Source organism: Solenopsis invicta, chromosome 1 (assembly GCF_016802725.1).
Source record: "Solenopsis invicta isolate M01_SB chromosome 1, UNIL_Sinv_3.0, whole genome shotgun sequence".
In the NCBI taxonomy this organism is placed as follows: domain Eukaryota; kingdom Metazoa; phylum Arthropoda; class Insecta; order Hymenoptera; family Formicidae; genus Solenopsis; species Solenopsis invicta.
In genome coordinates this window covers 28,141,147-28,165,524 of record NC_052664.1, presented here as the reverse complement: position 1 = coordinate 28,165,524, position 24,378 = coordinate 28,141,147, and the positions used below count along the sequence as shown (strand labels likewise).

Sequence of the window (24,378 nt, the reverse complement as noted above, 5' to 3'; positions counted from 1 at the left end):
TCCCCCGCCTCATCTCTTATTTATGCATTTACGATCACTTTTACGATCCTCTCAACGTGTCAACGATGCACAGCTGCAACTGTTGCGAGAGGGCCGTAAAAATAAAACAAACGCAAAAAGAATGGCCTGGGTTGACCAGGAAAATCGATAACAGGTGAGAAGTGATAAACCATAGTCGGAGACAAATCACTGGCTCTAGTATATTCGAGTTATTTGTGTTGTGATTGTGAACGAGTGCAGCGTTGCATCATCTCGGACCATAAACAAACATATAAATCAATCTTCTCCGCAAGGATTTTATTTCATTTGCAATTCAACCGCACGTCTTCAAAAAGTTTATATACAATAATTTTGATTTTGGTATTTTGATATTTTTTTTATCTTTCAAAATTAGTAATTTTATAATTAAATGCATATATTACAATATTATTTCAAGCTTCTCTCTCTCTCTCTCTCTCTCTCACTCAATTATAAATACAAAAAATATATTTGAATACATTTACTTTTACACTTATCATTTAATAATATTCATTTGTTTGATTTATTTGTGCCGATTATTTTACAAGTTTTTATTTCATTGCTGAATTTTCACGTCAAGTAATTACAATATACATATATTATACATATTAAAAAAAAATAATTTAAAAATGATATTAACGTCCTCTCTATATTATCACGTTATATTTTTAGATCTCTCGCCACATACTGCACTATCTCCGCTGTATTTGCTTAAGCTCTCGAAATAATAGTTATTTGATATATGTAATCAGCGTCTCGTATTACACGCGCTAATTAAATATTGCAATGTTGAACGAGATAAATTTTGATTTTATTTCAGAGACATAGAATGCAGAATTCTATCCCTCATGAAACTCAAGCGCGTCATAAATAATGCTGTTAGCGAAAGCATTAAATATTTTCGGTAGTCATATGGGCTATACACACGAACGAATAACTTATAAACGAAGCTCGACAGTTTGAAATAATTACGTTAGCTTCTCGACGGTGAAATCGTGCTGACATAAAATATGAATTTGAAGTCCGATAGTTGGCGATGCGAAAAGGCTCCGCCAGAAGTAAAGATTAGCGAATGTCAGGAACAGCAAAGTCACGGCGATACTTGGACAGATTCTCGTCTTCTATCGCATAGTGAGTATTGGAAGCGATTTGGGTCGCTGGCTCGAATCGAATCATAGCACTTCGAGGTTGAATCTGTCAGGTAGTGGCACCGACAGGATCTGTCGACGGTATCATGATGGTTTCCTGTACATGCTCTCGAATAATTACACTCGACTGCACAGAAAGGATTTTCCACTACGATTTTCTTTCTGTTCCTTTTCCTTAAGCTATTTCTTTTTCTAATTTCTTTTCTCGTTCTCTTTCTTTCTCATTCGCGCAACGATGATCGTATTTATATAATAATAAAGTGTCGAAAAATTTGTGTTTTACACTTTTCAATTTTCTTCTCAATCGACAAATTGTAAGTTGAAGTCTGGAAGTACGACACAGCGAGCATAAGTTTAATTCGATGTAACCAGTTTTTAGAATGTTTATCAATGCTTGAAAAGTATCAAGACTCACTCCTGCGTAAAATGATTGAATCATTATTAATCTTTGTACAATGGAAATGCGAAGTCGATTTCTTATATTTTCAAAGTTCTGTTTTTTACATTTTACATTTTTCAAAATTCTTTGAGAGAGAGAGAGAGAAATTGATCAGTTAGCCCGGATTTTTGAGAAGCGGGGATGCTAATCTTATAGAGATGGCACTTTCCTGCACTCCATCAGATGTCGAATATTCTACGAGAAGCGTGGCCCCTGCGCACGGATCACATTAGGAGTCCAATCGCAGCTGGGTGTAGCCAGCCACTTTTGGATGCATAATGCAGTCTCTCCAGTCTCCGGACTATCCCTCCATGGAAACCGCCTCATGCCGCACCTACCCGTGTCGTGACCAGGCTGCGAACTAACAGCCATGGCTTATACGCGCTCTTACTCTTCATTGCACTAACCACCCTTGGGTCTGCTGAGATATCTCGAATCTGCCCTTTATCCTCGGGCATCACCTACAGCCATCGTCATGTCAGTGTTGTATTTCGTAAGATATAAAGATCACGCTGTCCATCAATTTGTTTTTATTTAATGTTATTGGCGCTATCGCGTCGCGCTTGATGAAAGTTTTCAAGACTCTTGTTAATATGTGACTTTAAAGTATTGGTCTGATTCTTTTGAAACGTGATTGGAATTTTTGTATTCTCCGTTTGAAATTATTTTTGCATGTTGTCTGAAATGAAATTTTAAAAAGAAGTATATAAATACTTTGAGATTTTTATTTATATTGTTTACAGGAAATTTTTTATTATATACATCTTTATCAAAATTTTTATCTTTTTAAATACAATTTTTTTATAATTTTTCGCTAATTTTTATAAACAGCAGCATTATTTATTTAATTTTTTTACTTGAATTATTTTTTGTTGTATTTCTATTATAATATTTAGAGTAATAACTGAATAGTATTATTAATCATGTTAAAATCTGATAAGTATTCAATATAGATTTTGAATATTGTGTATGAAGTGTGAAATAATTTATTTCAATCGTACTGAAGTACGTAGAAGATTTAAAAAATGTATACCTCATTTTGTGCATGTTTTCACACGAAATTAATTTGCACCTATCTATTTAGCTGTGTTTGCGCTCTTTCTCTCTCTTTCTCGTACTCTCTCCCTCCTCTGGTTAATACGAAGAATAGAAGCAGTAATGCGTGCATAGCTCGCACATCGATGGCGTACACGTCAGTCTTCATACTGTAATGTCGGCCGTCGATAGGACATGGGAATGAAAAATGACCAAAAGTTCCCTCCAGGCTGAACGATGCAGCAGGGTTGAGGGAATACAGAGGGAGGTGCGCGAAAGAGAGGCGGGTTGTGAGTGCTATTGATTGCCCATCGCCATTGTTGCGGGCCGCGAGGACCAGAAAGGGTAGGAAATAATGCGATATTACCGAGCAGAAAGCGGTGATAAATTGATATCTAAACCGCGGCTTTTATGACACCAGTCGTCCCGTGAAATTTGCATTAAGCCACTGCTGTCAAAAGAGAATCCAGCTTCCACCTGCGAGACGAGGACAGTAAGTCAACATCAATTTTTGGACATGCCCGGCAATTTCCGACCGTAAATATTTAGAGCTTTAAACAACGGCAGCAATTTCTATCATTAAATGTCGTATAGAATTAATGACTTGTTTTGCAACAATGTAATTAATATGAAAGTTCTGTTAAAGCGGGAAGTCTATAGAATAAAGATAGCTAAAACGTTAGAACGATTAACGTCAACGGTAAATATCTGAAATAAATACTTGAATGAGAGAGAGATTCAAATCGAGGAATACACGAGCATTACAGGACGATAAGGATCTTCTTTCTTTGAAGAGACAGAAACGTGAGAATTAATCGATGTTGCTTTATTTTTGTGGGTCGTCAGACACGGAGGCGAGTCTAATGGGTCCGACAAACCTTCTCACTGTCCTCAAGCTGGTTTTATTCTATTACACGAATTCATTCATCTTAGGTTCTTTTCATTTTCTAGAAAAGAACGCGTTCTTTTACACATTTCGAGGCTTCCTACCTCAAGGAGATAAATGATGTTCACTGTTACAATTTGATATGGCACGTGCTCCTATTTCCTGCGAGGTTCCAGTGATTTCATTTCCACCAGCTATCTATATTTTCCATGAAAGTGACTTTTTAAAAGTGATTTTATCTAACAAATTTGATACTTGTATGTAATTCTATTTTGGGACATATATTAATGTGACAACGACGAGTTTATTAACTTTAACGATATTTACAAAATTATTATATTGCGCAAAGAAAAAGAGTACGAAAGATATAATAAATATAATATATATCATATATGAAACTGAAGAAAAACTTGCTACATCGTTTTATTTGTCACACGATATATCCTTTAAAATCTTATTATCATATCAGATATACGATATAACGTGCAGTACGTAATAAAAGCTGAATTTTTACTGAAGTTAATACTTCTGCTGTTGTGTTGCAAAAGTTAACGAGTAATTGCGTTATCTGTTATTACGTGAGAGAATTCGCTCTGCGGCGAACAGGTCTTTGAGTACATTTAAAACTCTGTTGTTCCAGTCTCCAATAACCACCTATAATTTTGTGAAACAAAATAGCTTGAATTAATTCAAACGCGAATTCTTTATTCAACACTGACAGAATACCGTCCTCTCCCATTTCTCTCTCTCTCTTTTTCTCTAATAAAATTGGTTGCAACTCCATTCAATTGTGCAATACGGAATGAAAAAAATTTTCCGATAATTTTGCGAATATTAACGAAATAGAACAACTAAATGTCTGATATTCCGTGCAATGTTGTAGTCATGACATGTTTTTGAATCAAACCCGATTAAAAAAAATACGTTTATTGATACTGTACATAAAGTTTTGACCACTAAATAAAAGATTTGAAAATCGTTCGTATCTACATATTTTATTCGCTTAAATAATTTCTAAAAATCGAACAGCAAATGATATCTTGCACCGTGTGCAATCCACATCTAAACTTGATATTCGACAATGCGACAATGAGATTGCTTAACCGCGAATGATTGCGGTGTCTGATTGCGATGTCTTGTACGTAATATATACGCAAGAACCAATTTTGCTCGTGAATTCCAAACAGCGTGTCGTATACACGACGTCGTTTCAATCACAAGGAAATCACGGAGCAACGGGATGACGCGAGAGGCTCCAATTACAAGGAGATTGCAAGACACGAAGTGGGAAGAAATGGCGCGGCGCGTGCTCGAGCACGCGCGACTTGCCGGAGATATAATCCACGGACAAGACGCATTCTTCGCGTTCGGAAGTGTTGGCAGGTACTCGGGACAGCCTGCAAGGACATGGTTGCTGAAAGAAAGAAAAAAATGAAAGACTCTCGAGTACGCTCAACTAACACAACTCGAAGCTCTTGTGTTACCATCATAAAAAGTTGTTGATTCGAAGAATAATGATTTTGTCAACAACGTTTATAGAATATATATTTGCTTAATCTTGTTATCTTATATACACAAGGAAAAAGAGGGATGAAATCCCGGAAATTTCAAATGCCAAACATAATTCAAAGTGCAACCGAAAATTTTATTCTATTTTAAGACAAATTCGTTGTTCGGAAAAAAAATTGGGCGCAACGAATATTTAGAGCTATTTTCAATGATTACCACAGATTGAAAAACGTGAAAAGCTTTACCGGCACCTGGTGTTATCGACAATATTTTTGGTGATTAAGACGACGCATCCTCCTTTTGCCTCTTTTCTTCAGACTGTCACCTTTCCCTTATCCTCCAGCTAGCTCGTCCGTCTCTCCGCGGGCTCGACCGTATCGTTCTGGTGAACGACGAGAGTGATTCTTGACCTCAACTAAATTGCACCATTAATTGTATCCTGTGCACGTGGTGTGCAACAGCGTTGAATGCAATAGGCTGTCCTTGGCCCAGATACCGATTCTTGGAGACATTGTTCGATACGTTCTGCAGATGCTGAGCTTGTCATTTATCTCGCATCGTTTGCCGAAAAGAGATATTCCGCACAATTAGTTATTCCTGTTTATTCGACGACTTCGACTTAATTCTCTTCTACTATGCTGAGAAAAACACATGTTACTTAAAAAAGCTCGATTAAGCATACTGGGAGAATGAACATTACGTCATGCAAGGCATATGCCTTAGCACTGTGCTTGCCCAAGGGTTCGACTGGTTTGGAACATGAATTGGTCGAGTTTACAAGATTCTCTCCATCATCGACAGCATCGTAACAGCTGGCTGCAGCAGCTGCCTACGTCATTGATTCGCGTCGTACAGCGAAATCTATGAGCAAGCTGTGGTGCTTCCCGTTCTAACGAAGACCGTTACACATATATAACGCTATTCCGAGATATTTATGATCCGTCTCGTAGCAATTTACCTTACCTCCACGGCGAGAGATCCCGTCTCGCCTGCTATTCCATTTACTCGCGCCACACGCTCTCTCCTACGAACATAACGATGCTCCGCATCCTCGTAGTCGCGTTTCCACACATGGAAACGGGACACGTCCACGTGAATCGAACGGGCCACGTGTACACAGGTGACGAACGTGCGTCGTCGCACCCTTGATAGTCGCGACGCGAACCAATTGGATGATCCCACCACACGTTCGCCGTACCGTGCGAAATACATATGCACGTATACTGCAATTCAGCTTACCCATGTCGACGAAATATCCATTCGCGCATGATAGTACGTCCGTCATCGTACGTCCGTCATCGTGTCTGAGTTTATCAGTCACTGACGGCGCACACGCCTGGTTATTCGCTCACCTGTATCTCCCATCGTGATTCGCACGGCTTGGTCTGGCGGGCGCGTTGGCAGAAATATGTTCGTGCAAAGAGATATGATCCAAGACTCATCCAATTTAATGGATTAAGCGAATTTTCGCGGTAGCTCGCTCTCTCACGCGAGCTGTTTTGTTAAGATGTTTCGATGATACTTTGAAATATCTAAATATACGCGGAAAAAGTAATTTTTCTCAATTAAGTATCAAGTAAAAATTCAGATACTGAAAATAATTTTGACAGATCGTCAAAGTAATTATGTAAAACGTTCAACGTCGATGAACAGCTCTGCAAAGAAACTTTGACCTTCTAACAACCAACTTGAATGTACTAAATAATTAACATTGATGGTCTAACAAAATTATTTTCAGATCTGTGTGTAGTTAAATTTTTAGGTATTCTAGCAAAACCGTTCTTTCCTTTCGCGAATTATACACCCGTAATCACGCCGTACCCACACGCCGTACGGCTTCCGTCATCTTCTCCCTCTTCTTGGCAACCTTCTCGCCTCATTTGACTCTCTTGAACCCGCCATTTCGGCTGAGCCGTCGCATTGGTAGGACACCACGATGGGCTTAGTCCCGAAATGAACTTCGATCCCTTGAACGTTTTCATCTCGCTGAAATCACTCGCGGCTGCCTTTGTCCGTGGCTTCCATTTCGGTACAGGCGCCAATTTAAGAAGCTTATAAAAGAAAAGTGCATTCTAACCATGCAATGCAAATTTTTCGAGCACCGAGAAAATTGCACTTCCTTTAAGCTGGTGCATCGAGCGCTCGTTGCTTCGATAAAAGTCGATTGCTTTACTGTATCTAAGCGATACTAATCTTAAATATATGCTAAACTAAACTCAATTATATAATGAGTACGTTACTAATAATTTGTTTTGATGTGCAAAAGGTAGGCGAAATAATTCGAAAAAGAATGTTTTATTTTTTAATTGATTTTTAGAATAAAATTTTCACCAAGTTATTTAAATAAGTGACAGATGAAGATAGCACATTAGAATCGAAAATAATAAGTACACCCAGTCATCGATTCTGTCTCTGAAGAAATTTTACAAACTGACAGTTGCGATCTAGCTTTCAGGTGTCTCTCCTTCGTTTTTGAGGAAATTTTGCATCGGTTTGATTTCAGATAAAATTTTAAATTGAACATTCTACACTCACGGTCATCGATTCTGTCCCTGAGGAAATTTTCCAGACTGAGAAGTCGCCATCTTTCTACATACCCGTAATTTATGATTAATGTGATGATTAAAGCTTATTGGTCGTTACGTTAATCATGAACTGTGAATGTGTAAAAAGATGGCGACTTCTCAGTCTGGAAAATTTCCTCAGGGACAGAATCGATGACCGATGGATGTAAAATGTTCAATTTAAAATTTTATCTGAAATCAAACCGATGCAAAATTTCCTCAAAAACGAAGGAGAGACACGCGAAAGCTAGATCGCAACTCATAACTATTGCAATCTATCACGAATCTCAAACTCATTCGCGAAACTTGAACGTCGAAGGGAAAATCCTCCCGCTGCCCTCTTTTCCTGGCCGTTGCTTGCCGTTGCTCGACTTACAGAACAGTGTTTTGCTAGCATAACCGTATGTAATTTGTTTGTGTACGTAGAGACAAGTGTTCTGCGTCCGTGCCCATTTCGTTTCTCCCGGCGTAGTTTCGGCGCCCGCACAATCGTGGCGGTGAAACTTTCCCGTCTGGCACAATGCCATCCTTATAGTGGACAGTATCCGCATATGTGGGCTATGTTTATGCTGACAATGATTTTCGGACAATGCTGACTAGTGGCCGCTCACTCTTCGTTACGTTCATTGTCTTCTGAAAAATGCAAGATTTGGATTTTTGTTATTATACCATACTTTTTTTTGTTAATATAGGGTTATTGCACCAGTCAATGAACAAACACAAAATAATTTAATACAATTACATTTTCAAATAAAAAACTACATTTTAATAAAATCTACATGAAAATTAGATTTCAACAATATCAATTAATTTTGCAGTTTATTATTTTAAAGTCTTATTATTTTAATAGTTTTTCTAAACAGTCATTTATTGGCGACTGTTCAGCGACTGGTGCAACGACCCTACAAACGATAATAAAACAATACACATCACAGTCAATTTAAAATATTCTTATTGCAACGGCGTTATAATTAAATCATTAAATTGTCCGGTCCATTAAATTGTCAAATATAATTGTCAAATATAATTGTAAAATGTCCGATAAAATATCCGCGTTATAAAATATTAAGTGAAGCCCACGCAAAATGCTTTGTAGAAAGGAAATACGTTGCAAATAAATTAATTGGTTGTCGTCCTTTCTTTTAAAATTAAAAATTAATAACTGTGGATAAATATTCTCATGTAATTCGGAAACGCAAACCAGAAATCTATTTAATTACGAAATGTACACGAGAAATGCAGAATAAAATAACCATAATGAGGATATTCTGTTACCAATCGTAACTAAAATTATTAGTATGTAATGATATTATATATATATAAATTTCGAAAGACAGAACAGATTAATGTATATTAATATTGTAAAATTATATTATAATAATTGTAGAGAAATAATTATTAGAAATAATTTTATGTTTTACATGCATTTCATTTTATAATGTCGATTGTATATTTTTAATGAAACATTAACAAATATAACTGTGAAAATAATGAGGAGAATAACAAAGAACAAAGTTTAAATCCGTGCGCTTTCAGAAAGGCATATTGCCAACTCGGAATTAACATTTCGCCGTTTAACCGATCTTCTCTATTTCCTCTGCTCTTACTATATAATCTCGAAATAGAATGAGAAACTTGTAAAATTTATATAGAACACGTTCGCATACGTTTGGTTAAACACTTTAATTATTTTTGTTACATCTTCGTTACGAGTGATCTCAGGATAGATGGAATTTTGTACATTTGCTAGCGTACTGCGCAAATATATACGCGAGATTGTATTTGTTGATCTTGATAAAACTTGGTGCACGTCAGAATCCAGGCGAAACTAATTTTAGCATTTCTAGCCTTATAAATCAACAAGCGATCTAAATAAATAATTATTTTCTCGCATTTGACGGCTATTTATATTAACGTTTATATAAACTAAATTTATAAATGTAATATATTTTATATAAAATTTATAATGAAAAAAACTATAATTATATTGTTTTGAATAATAATGCATATTGATAATTTGTGTGCAAGGTTTAATGCGTTATTATGTTTTTACCGTTATGTACATTTTATACAATTTAATATGTATTAATCTGAAACGCGTATTGTTTAGATAGAAACATTTACAATTTAAGAAAATATTTATATTCTATTCCCATTTGCCAGAAATGTACTGATATTATACTTAGAACAAAAAGTTTCAGGAAAACTATTTACGTTATAAATAATGACAGCATTCTATTTCTCGTCAGATACAGTATTAAATATGACAGCAATTTTTTATCGACACCCGACGTTGAAGGAGGAAATGACGGCTCGTTCGATTCGGTCCTAACTGGCCGCGCCGTAAACCCACTGAATCGAATTAACGTCTTGACGTTTCCGATTGATTTCTGCGACGCGACGAATACTCGATCTGCCGGAAATCATTCGCCGCGCTAGTTCATGAAAGGAAGGAAGGGTACGTGTGCTGAGACGAAGAGCTTTTAACGTTCTGAAACCCCATTAAGATAGCAAGAGCCGCTTCTGGATCGCAACTCGACGACCTTTCCACTTTCCACTATGATGACCGAATGTATATGCGCGCGCGCGTACGTGTATGTATGTGTACATATCTTTTTATAACATATCAACTTACAAGTAAACTTTTTTTATCATCGACTCGTAGAGTTTAGCTCAGAAATAAAAAAACCGATTTTTTTTTTTAAGAGCATGTTTTATCGCCTTGATGATCGTATGGGCACGTATAAAAAAAAAATATGTCTCTCTTTCTGTCTATCTTTTTCACTCTCTTATTTTAACCTAGATTACAACATATTCAAAGCTTATCAATATTGGAGTGTAATACTTGAGTTTACTCGTTAGATATCTAGGTCAAAGTTGATGATAATGTTCGTTCGTACTTTGCAAGAATCCTGATTTACCAAAATAATCGTGTAGGTATATATCCGAATTCCTTAGATAAATTTTGCAACTATTGTAAAGCATTTCAGCAAAAGATCACACAATTTTTTATTACATGTATTAAAATTATCTTATTTCAATACAAATCAAAATTTTTATCGAATTAGTTTCTCACACATGCTCATTGCTTTATTTTCCGCGTGTCGAGTTCAGAATATATTTCAGATAAATAAAAATAAAATAAATTCGAGTACAGTCTATAGTAAATTAATGGAAATCCATGCGCTTTTGATTCAGAAAGCTGCGCAGACGTTCGCCTTGAACTTTAACTCCTTAATTCGTACCTGCTGCTGCACGATTTCGCATATCGCGGCTTACGGCACGACAGAAGTGTCTTTCTTCGGGGACGAGGGATATTACTCGAGCGAAGCAGTTTCGTATCTGTCTCCAACGAGCGGACGACAAGACGAACGTCTCCCGGCTCTGTTCTGAATTCGCAATGCGATAAACGCACAACACGTAGACCGGGGGGAAATGTATATCGGGATCCATTAATATGGCTGCAATATGTTTCCAAGTTTCTCGTTAAAAGGGCTGCAACGTCAGTAGCCTTAAAATTGTACGAAATGACAACACCGTTCTGCTTAATAATATACATTTCTTAGTGTATTTATAAATACAACATTGGTGAAAGATACTTTTCGCAACAATCTACTTAGTTTATACAATTATTATTTATGAATAGCTTGTTTGATATCAATTCTCTTTTATTTCGAACTTTTAGCCTTTCCACATTTAAGCAAAGCCATTAGCGGTGTAACGTTGGGGTGCGTCTTAATTCTATTAGCAAGAAATGTTCAGCGCCCCACGTATATCATTATAAATAATTATTTCGCGCGACATGCAGTAGTGCATAAAATGTTAGTTCCGGAAATACACAATAGCAAATGGAGACGAGGTAAATCGTGGCATACGCGCAGGACGAAGGGGTGAGGAAGAGATGAATCGAGGAAGAAAATAGGGAGGAGTTGACGGAACACGTAAGAGGGTGGGTACTCGCCGAGGGTGGATAAAGGGAGTAATTTTCGCGGGTACACAAGCTGTAATTATTAATGAAACGGATGGCACAGCCGTTGTACCTCGTCGCACTCGGACTCGGCACAGTTCCGACTGCTTCGTCTTCGGTAACGCGACATGAAGCTTTCCAGCTCCATCTCTTCACAGGACATTTATAAGGACTCATTTTTCATTTCGCGTGCCCGTTGGAATAATATACCACCAAGGTTGCTCTATCGCGCTCACTTAAGGGGCGTCGCCGTTTCTTACTCTTATTCCCGTCGTCGTTCTTTAATCCGCGTCTACGAAAGTATTCTCGTACCCATGACTCGGCGGTTTTACTGTAATTGTCTGTTTTTCAAAGCGCGATCACCGCGAGTAAAATGTTCGTGATGCGAAATTTCATGATCCCCTTGAAACGAGCTGCGGAATTTCAGCAACGCGATGAATCATTCTTTGCGTAAGTTTCTAATTGATCTATAAATCACGCAACTTTTATAAATTGCATGGTACGCACACATTTTTTTTTGTGAGATTGTGTCTTCAACTTTAGTGAGATAAATTTTATCTTCCATTTTATCGCAATTCAAGTTATATGAACTAATTCCATTGGACGGAACATCCGCTTTTGGAAATTAAATTCAGCGAGACGACACCAGACATATTTTGACAGATGGAACTAATTCTGGAGAGTACGTAGCATCGTAATTACAAAGCTTACTTGCGAATCTGTCGTTCCCAGGAATATATGTGTTCTATAACAATCTCTTTCATCTTAGGTTATTTCATTAGAGTAATTTCTTTTCTAGCCGATTGTTTATAACAAATTATTTTACATTTTACAAAATATTTGTTACTTTACTTTGTTATCTACGCGCGCGCGCGCACGCGGGCGCGGTGTGTGTGTGTGTAAATTTTTATTTAAATTAGATTAAATGAAAACACATTTATGTCATTGGATGATTTTATAATATTAATTTTATACTCACTTGATGTGCGTATAATCTTGAGTTGTAGTAATGTTTTAGCTATATTTCGAGATTAATTTTATAATTTTATATATTATGATTTTATATGATCTTAAAAATAACTAAATTTGGTATATAAAATTTCTAATAATTTTCAGTAAAAATTAATATATTACATTACTTAATGAATATATAACACAATGATATATTAATTATAATTGTTAGAAAGTTTGTGTATCTAAATTATTCTTAATTATTCCCATATTTTTGAAATTAACCAAATCATAAAATATAAAACTAAAATAATCTCGAAATACAGCTGGAATATTATCAAAACTTGAGCTTATAAAAAGATATATCAATTGGCAGAAAACTTATGAAAACTTTATTCAATTATAAATTTCTATATTCATTTAATTTTATTTCATTTAATTTTATTATATGTACATAAATAAATGTAGAACTAAAGGCGTACTTATGCCTAAAATAAATGCAATTATAGTGAAAAGAAAAGAAATATTTTGTAACTTTTCTAAAGAAAACATTTCTATGATTTACGGAAAGTGATGAACTCGTCGCCGCGGAGTAAAATAGCTTATGGAACGTTTTGCATAATATACTTGATGTCATTCGTTTATTTTGCGAGTCGGGAGACTTTATCCTTAAATTTAGTTTGTAAACTAAAAGAAGTATGAATCCCTTGTATTGCGGACGTTAAGTAAATTAATGCGCACCATCTTTACCGTCGAGAGTCGAGAATGGCGAAATAGGTGGGAGATGCAAGGTAATAAATATCAACCAACTAAACGTTGCTACCGAACCGTGTCTGTGTAGTTCACGCAACGTTTTATAAATTAAAAACTTTTTTTTTAACTAAAATAATTTAGAAATATTTGAGCGAGAAATAATTTTTAATTTGACGTTCTTGCTTCTGCATAATAATCTCTATTACCGTAACAATTTAATTAGACGGTGTTAAAAGATTTAACGAGAAAAAAATAGAATCGTGATAAAATTATGCTTTGATCACGCATCTCCATTATTTTTTCTTATGATAAGATATTTTCTGGTTTGTAAATAAACTGCCATTCTTTTTGCGTAAAGGTCGTCTTTCACAATTTTTACAATGCTAGTACACAATATAGTACGAAATATCATTTACATCTAATTCTATGAAGGGCCAAATTTACTGCAATAAAAGCGATATCATAATTAGTAATATAAATACAAATAGTTAACGAAAACTTCTTTAGATATTAAAGATGTTACTTTCTGAAGGATATAAGGACAGAATAGCTTTGCTAAAGTACCTAAAAATTTAGCTGGATACGGATTCTAAAAATAATTTTGTTAGATCATCAAAATAATTACATACATATGATGTTCAAGAAAGTTGGTTAAATGTTCAACATTTTTACATCATGCTTGAACATTCTTCATAATTATTATATTTTGATGACTTAACAAAATTATTTTCAGTTCTGTATCAAACTAAATTTTTAGACAATTTGTAAAAAAGTTTTTTTCGCGTAAAGTTTGTTTTTCACAATTTTTACAATGCTAGTACACAATATGAAATACCATTTAAATTTAATTCTATGAAGGGCCAAATCTACTGCAATAAAAGCTATCAGTGATATGGCTGGATCGATTAAAGTTTTATTGGCCATTTGCTATGAGTCCAATAATCCATTTCTAACAATAATTCCCCCATTTAATTTACTTACGATGTTATTGTTAACGTTATTTACTGGCGGGTCACTCCTAATAAAAATTTTAATAAATCAACTATGATATAACCGTTGGATCAATTTTAATGGTTTAAATAGTTCACATTGTTGATTAAACGTTAATCCAAGTTTGTTCGAGAAAAATGCAGGAAGCTTGAAAAGTTGGGGACTTGTTTCTTTTAATATTGGCGTTTTTATTAAGTAACTTATTTGTTACGAACATTAATGCTTATCCGCAGGAGGAATTTCTACCCCCTTGAAGAAATATAATTTCTTTTTGATTACGTCTAGAGAATACGCAGACATTTGGAAAATATCATGAAGATATCTAAATGAAGATAATCAAAAGAAAATATCCCGATATTTATCATTATAAATAATTTAATATTAAAGAAATTAAATGATAAAGATGAAGATTTAGAAAAACTTAAATAGCTTTATTAAAATCTGTGTGTTGTATTGAGCCAAATTATTATTGTGTCACTGAGCTCAGTATGTACTCATGTACAAATCTTTGTTTTTATTTGCATGAGAAAAATGAACAATAAAATATCTAGCAAAAAATGGAATTGTTTTGGTATTTTTGGATTAAAAAAATTAATTTAATCGATATGCTAACGAGATATATGTATAATCTCTTCAATGTATAATCTCTTATTACTCCATAGCTTCAGTATCCTCCGAACCGAGGTAGTAGAAACTTCAAACAAAACAAATGAATGCAGTAATACCTACGGTGGATCCTATTATATCAGTCGTGTGATGATGGAAGACAAAAAAATCAGACTGTAACATATGAATAATTTCCTTTCCCCCAGATGCTTCCAGTGATTTCATGGAAAGTTATTTAATTTCACACAGGCTTTATACATTATTTGATAAAAACAGTTGTCTAACTTTTTTCGTAATGTATCATGCATTTTACTAACTACTAACAATAAAATGCAGACCTGATGTATTTAATGTGCACAACGCATGAATTGTAGTAAAAAAAAACCACTGTAACAAAAAACTAATTAGATTTACAGTATAGTATGTGAAAAATATTTTTACAGGAAACGCGAGTAATGTAATACTCATTGGAGTGTTGGGAGGATTAACGTAAAACGATCTCGAAAGCCCGGAGTGAAGGGCTGATAACGCTCTTCTTACAGCTTGCATCAAGTAAATTCCAGTTTGCGCGTGCATTATCTCGACTGCTTAGCGATAAATATTTCACGTCAGTGTTTCGCTCCGTACTCGTACGGTACATTGGAAAGCCATTATGCTCGGTCTTACCCTTTCTCTTTCTCTCATATGTATCCGTCCTATGTTCGCGATTTACGCACCACTGCATTCTGTCGATGCACAGTAGCTGCATCTAATCCACGTTGCCACCAAATTTGCTGCCTCCTTCGTAATCATTAGTCGTCGGCGAACTAGGTGTGATGGAAAATTATTGTGATTGGAAATTTACCAAAAAAACGATTAAGGATAGAGGCTTTCGCTGTCCGAAATTTATTTTAAATTATGTCGAACGTAAAAGCAAAAATTTCAATTGCAATAATTTCAATGAATTTAGAGTTTGAACATCAACTTGCATATTTATCACGTTCTATTTGCATTTTCTATCAAAAATCGAAATTGTCGAAGTTGGAAAACATTTTTGCAGAACATTTTATTTACTTTTTAACGGCAAACAAAAGTTAATATTTATATTAATTTAAAAATCGTTCAACTCGTTTGATAATTTTGGCACAGATTTCCATTTGGTCGGGGTGCATGAATGCTGTACATAATACTTACATATACTCGTACTATTCCAAAAAACTGAGATGTGCTGGCTGGAATTGCAATCCTGCCACTGCAAATGGAGCTTTGTTACTCGCTGAACCATCGTGACGCTGAATAAGTGATTACGCTTTTGGCAATAGCGCTTTTGTCACAAGGGAAGTTTACTCTGATGGTTAATATTTTTTTACATCTTCTTGCTGTAGAATGTTAGTTATACATCATGTCTTTGAATTTATGTACGAGCGAGATTCGGTATCGCCGTTATAATATATCAACCGCATTTATTACTTCCGAATAAGTTTGTGAAATTATGTTAAAAATTAGCAACGGCCAAAGACTTTCGAAAATTTATTTCTTAAAATTCCATTTTGTTATTACAAAGTTTCCAATCTCTATTAAAAAGAAAAAGAGAGCCGAAGAGATGGTTCGCCTGTTTACAAAATAAACATTCTCTTCACAGAGAAGCGGGTGACTGCATAAAAATCTGACCGCATTTATGATCAAGTCTCCAGTCTCCTTCCGTTGAAACGTCCCTTATCATTATTATCGCTTAATTACATGTGCGACTACCGTTGCGCGAGTTCGGCCGGGGCTTAGGACTAAAATTTATGCGAGTGATTCGCGATGGTACTCTTCGCTTGAGTTCTCTTGCAGCGCGTCGCCCGCGGAGATGCAATTTTGAAGGCAATTTAACTTGAGCCACAGGAGCAAGCGTAAGCTATGGGCAAATGTTTACTGTGAAAATCGTTATAGTCCTTCCGAAAGCTTCCGGATCGTGCTCTCACGAGTGTTCTCTCTCTCTCTCTCACTCTCTCTCTCTCTCTTCCTCTATCTCTTCTTTCTTCCTCTCCCTCCTCCTCCTCTCTTGGAGAACGAAAATGTCTCATACGCATGGTCGCCTAATCCTACTATTCGCTAGCTCTTGTCCTGCTTTTCACTTTGAAATCTTTTTATTCATAAAGTTTTCCTCACACATTCTCTTTCACGTTGTTATAATATGGACAATGCTTACAATATTTTGCCAATATTTTACAGCGAGCAATGTAGTCAGCGTTCACTTGACCGCTACGCAAACGCTACAAACTTTGAAAAATTCTTTGATTGGTCAATTCGTAAAATTCTTTGTTCCGATTGATCAATCAAATGTTTCAAAGCATTCATAACGGCAAACGGATCAAAGCCATAGACAGTCATGAACTTTTTAATCAGCAGCTTTTACCGTAGTTCTTTCGCTTGAAAACTATTACGCATGTGTATAGTATAGCGCTATAAATATATAAACTTGAAACTCAAATTTGTGCATATATACAGTCTTTGTATCAATTTGCAAGCGCATCTAATATGCGCATATAACATGATGCTTATATTGTTACACATTGCGTAAGTTTAGAATTACAGTTTTTAAACTAAAATTATGTGTAACTGAAGTTCTCCTTATTTCAGTTTCCAAGTCAACAATATTATATATTTATATGGCGCGAGTTCTGCACAGACTCTCCCTCCTTTCCCCATTTTCTTCAATGACAAAAGAGTCAAATATCATTGCAAATATCATCCCCTTTCTGAAGAATAAGATGTTACACTAATCGAGCTTGAATTCAGAGCGAGATAAATTCTTCGATATTGTATCATAATAAATATTTCAAGAAAAATGTAGCATAAGAGTCTACATGTGTGAACAAATACAAATAGAAAGTATGAAGAGAAATTAATGAAAATGTATTGAAAATGCTAATTAGCATTTATGACCAAACGATTATTGGAAATATAAATAAATAATAGCTATACGATTATGACTATTGAAAATATAAATAAATAATGGCTAATGTTGGTACGTTTTCTAAAAGCTTTTGCAATTTCTGATGGCGAAACTATGAATAAATATAAGTTTACTGTTTGCTGTTAGGAAATCAATATGCATAATTGCTTAATCAGACGGCACAAATATGTTTTTAATTGCACGGAAAAATATACGTGTTTTATCTTTATTGTAGATATTACTTGTAAATTATTTAGTATAAATAATACGTTAACTCATATTTTGATTTTAAAAACTATATCTTGTTTATAAAATTTGCATTTCCATTATTTGTTTTTTGAGGAAAAATTAATCTATTAATATTTTCTTTATTTCCGCATCTATTCTTTGTATGGGAAATTGGAGTCAAAAGTAACACTAGTTGTGACATATAAAACATGTTATGAACAAGATGTAAAAGCGTAAAAATAAGATAAAAGTTTGTTGTAACGATCATTACAAATTTTTATCTCTCTCTCACACTGTTATCTTGTTCATAACATTTTTTAAATGTAAATGTTACTTTTAACCCCAGTTTCCTTCATATTGATATCAATAACTTCTGCTCAATCAATAAATTGTTGGAGGTCTAATTATTTTTTTTTTCACCGATTCTTTGACTTCTTATTAATTTTATCGTTTCATAATATGTAATATTCGTTCGATTTATTCTACATCATTGGCGAAATACTTCACCTTTTGTCAGAACACGTATTGGGCTTCCTTAAATAATGGAGAAATTCCAGAGTTTCTCGAGTAATAACAGCCGAGCATTCCGACTCTGTAATATCGCCCTTCCTCTCAGCACCTCCCACACTACCTTTACTCGCCTTTACTGTAGCACCTTCGCGTCTTTTGTCAGTATCCTCGGTACTTTCGCGAGTACGCGCGCACCCACCTTCTTTACTTCGTAGTAAAGCCTTTTGAACTCGGTTTACGAGAACGAGTCTTGACAACGCATACAAAATATCGTTTTCCTAGCTTAAACACTTCAGTATATTAAATAATCAATAATGTCACACTTTCCAAAGTCTTCCTGTATGCTTCTTATTCCTGCACCGCTTTTTATTCCTTAATATTTACCTCGTTATTCGGTGAATAAAACACTTCCGGTAAAAATAAAGCTGAGTGTATGTGTACGAAATAAAATGCGATGCGTCTCTCCGTATGGCTTCCATAGTTCGCGTAAACGAGATTTACGACACCGCCTTCTCATTCTCGCCAAATATTGAACCGTCTAAAACAATAAAAACAAGATTTATGACGTACGATAAATTAACCATTTTCACGGGTATGTCACCTCACCTCGAAAACTCTTGTGTATATTCTTAGAAAATATATGACGAAAACTCGCGTTTTATTCTGCCGAAAAAGAAAAAATATGGAAGTGTAAAATTCATAGCATTTTCAATCTTCAGATTCTTTCTTACAAGCTTTGGATATTGCAGATCTATATAGTAAAATGGATATAACTGTAGATGAAATGCTTTAAACATTTTTTAATGAAGTTACTTAATTTATATTTATATTGTAATGCAGAAAATCTATACATATAATTGAATTGTTATTACATATAGCAGAGTGCATTGCCCATTTTCATATTTCCATCGTTAGAATCTGTTTAATTGCATTCTTTTTATATGTGTGCGCGCGTGCATATAAGGAATTATGTATGTAATATATGTAAGTATATGCTGCTGCTACATGTATGCGCGCGCGCGCGCGCGCGTGTGTGTGTGTGTGTGTAGAAGTCTACAAAACTTACAATTAATATTATACATAAACATATTCTAGAAGGAGTATGGCTCCAAAACATTCATGCAGTAGTTCTAATCAATGAATAATCAGACGTCAAGTGATAAGATACTGGATTGATCAAAAAGTCATGTTGTTTTGTTTTCTGTATAAATGAAAATGTTTGCTTTATATGCCTTTTATTTACATATAAAAAAAAACGATACGACTTTTATTACCAACTTAATACAGCTCACTTATACTTTATGTCTGATTACTCGTTGATTAGAATCACTGGATGAATATCTTAAAGCAATTTTTTACCAATGTATAATAAAAAATATTTCTTATTTACATATAAGAAAAACGACATGACGTTTTGCCAACTTAACATATCTCACCTGTACTTTGTGTCTGACTATTTAATGTCTGATTATTCGTTGATTAGAATCACTTGATAAATGTCTTAAAGCAATTCTTTTTTCAATTAATAATAAAGAAATGTCTTTCATTTACATATAAGAAAACCGACATGACGTTTTTGCCAATTTAATATATCTCACCTGTACTTTGTGTCTGATTGCTTGATGGCTGATTATTCGTTGATTTGAATCACTGAACGAATGACTCAAACTACTTAAAGCAATTCTCTTTCTAGTTTATAATGAAAAAACTGCATAATTATAAATAATTAAATGTTACTAATTATATTAATAATTATAAACAATTAAGTTATTATATTTGGAATACAATCGCGCATTCAAAAAGAAACATTTAAAAATGTTTATCATGTAAAAAGTATTTTTAACAAACAGACTCTTCAGCAAATAAATGATTATAAATAATTTTTTTAAGGTCAACAATTTAATTTTTAATTACAAATCTTGTACTCTGTATACATAAGTACAAATAATTATAATTTATTACAAACTATTATAAATTTAACAAATATATTCTCGTAGCTTTCTGCTATTCGCGAGTATTGTAAATTACAATTACCAACTTATGGCAAACTTTTACTATTATCTACCTTTTTATTATTTTTTTCTTATCTTCAAATGCAAAGCCCAATTGACTATTCACCAAGCTATTCTCTTTAGATATCGAAATCCTTTATCTATCTATTCGCATTGTATTTTATTTCTTGCAGAAGTCTTCTTTGCATCTTCAACTGTTCACGAATTCTTCGAACCGAGTTAGTTGCTCTTTTATAGTGCACTTTACGGTCTTTTGGAAGAAATTCAGTTTTACAAGAATAGGGCGTACCGGTGATTGTGCGAAGCATTATCCTTCTTCTCCCTTCCGCTCTTTGCTCATCGATAAAGCCAGCACGAGCGAGATGATTTGCACCGATACAAAATGTCGCGAAGAAGCTGCTCTTTCATTATGCCTTGTACTAAAAGGTTCCTCTAGGGAATTCGAAAATCATGTACCAAAAGATAGATATTAAGTAAGAAACGAGAGAATGTGGTAAAGTCATAATATAGTGAACGGAATAGTAAACGGAATTGAAAAATATTGATATAATTATCTTCAGAAATTATTTAAATTATTAATACAATTTAATTTAACGGTATGAAAATATAATAAATCTAAAATTCCAAAATTTATTACGAAATCTAACAGGACGGATAATATTTATGCTTTTGGTTTACAAGATTAAAAAATTGAAAACTACTTTTTTTCATCATTCTGTTGAATATCAATTATTGTGAAAGAAAAAAATGTAACACGAAGCAAAGAAGTGTGAAGAGTGTGAATACAGAATACTAGATTACAAATGAAAAGTACCTTATGTTAGATTTAGAGTGAAACTATATTTAACTTTTTACCAAACAACACACAGACACGTACAGCTATAGGAGTTCGATTAAAAGTGAACTGACAGTCCGAAACTTATTACGGAATCTAACGAGAACGCCTATATATCGCATCCGCAAGATCGATCAAGAGACGGGAATTACTTTCCCTTTAATCACCGTTCTATCGGCTATGAAAATAAAAATGCTGCGGTCGCAGCGACTGCCTCTCTGGAGAATTTCTGCCTTGCACACACTTTGGCTACTTTTTTTCATCGAGCCGCGCGGAAGCGAGTCGGTTCGAAAGTGTTCGGAAAGGTGAGAGGAACGATGGCGTGCGCGCGCGCGCACTTGCGCGCACTCGCGCCTCAGAGAGTAAGGTGTCCTTATAAAGAGCGGTCGTAAAGTGCTGAACGTCGCTTAAAGGGTCGTCTTCGAGCCGCTATTACTTCGAGAAGAGCACTTTGCGCTATTATCAATACACGAAACATGACGATGCCGACGGGAAATAGAGTCGAAGGGCGGAGACACTAGCTACCTTTAAGTTGGATCTTTCCTAATCGATTTCACGTTCGTAGCTCGTCTGACGAAAAATGTTCTTGTTCCCTGTTTTACTCGCGATCCGCCTACCTTATTCGCCATCCGTACCTTGGCGTACAAAGGCGTCACGCCATAGGAATATCGTGTAATATTATTTCAATAGAGCGTAGAGTTTAGCGAGTTTGATCTTGAAAGCATTTTAATGCAAGCATTTCTTTGATAAAGAAACATAAAGAATAGACCTCTGCTCTCTTTCTTCACGCTTGCTTTTATAATGTAAAATACGATACTTGGACATCGCTTTTATTGTATTTTAACATTATAATTTTGTTTTTCTATAACATGTAACCTTGTTTTGTTTTATTTAAAATCTTTAAAGAAACCAATCTTTTTGTTTTTTAATAAATAAATCTAGTTTATTAATATATTTAGAAAGAAGTTATTGCAAAAATCTATTAAAGTATATATGTATTGAGTAATCTTTTTAATGATTTGACTAGTTTTTAATATGCAACATGACGGAAATGATACTTTATGAATTGAATATCCGAATTCGTTTGGAAGATTGAAATGCGAAAGTTTCACCTTAACGCGTCGACGAATTTTCGGATGGGTAGTCGCGGTTTAAAAAAAAATGAATCAATCTTACTTAGGAAACAATACCGTATATTTTGCCTCGCGAGACACGCCTGGGTAGATTATTCAAAAATTATTGCTTGTCACCGAGAACGTGCATCGACTGGATGCTACGTGAAAGTTTTCACGATGTTTCGCCCTTATCCAGGACGCGGATGGCAGGCGATCAATCCTGATGTCGGAAACTCGAAGAGTTCTATCACGTTGGCGAAATTGATTTAAAGACCGCGTCGTAATCCTTTCGTTGAGAGAGCCGCCCCGCCCCGCCCCGCTTAGTAGCGAGACTTCCATTAATGTGAAATAAGCAAAGTCGGTGCCTGTATATAATGTTGTCGCGCGCACATTTCCCTTGTGCATACAAATTGCTTTGTCCTCGCGGCTATTTTTCTCACCCGCGACCGGGTACGATCGAGGCAAATACGTTCGGCGGAATTTCCCTTTACGACCATCCTTTACACCATCTAATCCTCCTCGTAAAAGCCAGCGCTCGTGGCAAGGCGCGCATCGTCTCTTCGTTTGCTGTAGAACGCCGCGAGGAAGAGCTGGAGAAAAGCTTCGAGACGTTACGAATAAAAGAAGGGATCTCTCTCGCTAAGGTGAAATTGAGACGAGATTTCAGCATGGATTTCGGCGGAAAACAAATCGCGGGCACCGTCGCGTTATCGAGTTCCCAACGGCGACATAAATTCGATAACTCGCTCATCGCGCAGCGGTACAATCATTTTCAAACGAATACAACGAGCAACATGACGAATAATATTTTGAAAATATATATATCGTATCATCAGCTTTTATCTTACTTGCTGCGATAGCGTAAATGACACATTCAACAAATTGAATATTTTCGATATCGCTGAAAAATAAATCCCTTTATTTTGCAGAGCTTACCGCAAACACCAGCCGGCGGTGCTGGTGGAAAAGCAGGCGCGAGTGGTACCGCTTCGAACGCTGGAATGGTCAATGGTGCTGGTGTCGATCATGAAAACATCCGGGACGGTGCTGGCATAGATGCAGAACTCGTAAGTATACAATTCAGTTGATACAATTTCGTGTATTTGTAATTAAATAAACTATACGTAAAAATATATTGTAGTGAAATTTCGTCACATTCAAAACCATACTACGGAATGTCCTAAAATTTGTTAATCAAAATATTATAGCAGAAGAGTTCTTGAAAAATGATGCAAAACAATTATCTGTACATTTTTATTTCGAAAAGTAGTTTTTAAGATGTAAAAGTTTAAAGCTGGGCAAATTATAAACTACAGTCGCGTGTCCATCACGTATAGTATTAGTGACCACATGATGGATTATCATCTAAATGTAATTTTTGATTTACTGAATTGATTAACTTTAAGCTCTTACATCTCAAAAGCCACTGCTTGAAATAAAAATTTACAAATAACAATTTTACTTAATTTTTCGTAAATTTCTTTGTGTATTTTGATTCGCAAATTTTTACGATCCTGTATATAATTTGTTAAAATTACCAAAACAAATTGAAATATAACAAAAAGTCAACAAAAAGAAATATATTGTTCACTTTACGTGTTCAAATCGTGAATAAGATTCCTCGCGCAAAAACCGATTATTTAAACTTTCGTTGCAGTACTAAATGCACTAAATGTTAATAATGATTAGAACTATTTGTATTTCTAAACTTGATTCGACAAGTATCGTTTATTATTCGATTAGGTGGTTAGGTTAATGAGTTTCAGCAGGCAAAACGCCATCGTCGAGTACCGTCGAGTAACTAAATGAAAGTAGAACAAACCATTTCCTTCCTTTGTCGATAACTCGGAAAAGTTTCTCGCAAGTGTGCCACCGCGACAAAAGTTTTATCA

General features: G+C 35.0%; 1 protein-coding gene across 2 annotated transcripts in view; it reads left to right on the top strand.

Moving 5' to 3' along the window:
• Positions 1-24,378, top strand: part of LOC105203624 — a 336,761-nt gene that overhangs the window by 281,210 nt on the left and 31,173 nt on the right. For both annotated transcript variants that reach the window (XM_039456623.1, XM_026134163.2), the window contains exon 5: positions 23,416-23,553. In XM_039456623.1, coding sequence (XP_039312557.1) covers positions 23,416-23,553 — 138 coding nt within the window. The remainder of the gene's footprint in view (positions 1-23,415; positions 23,554-24,378) is intronic.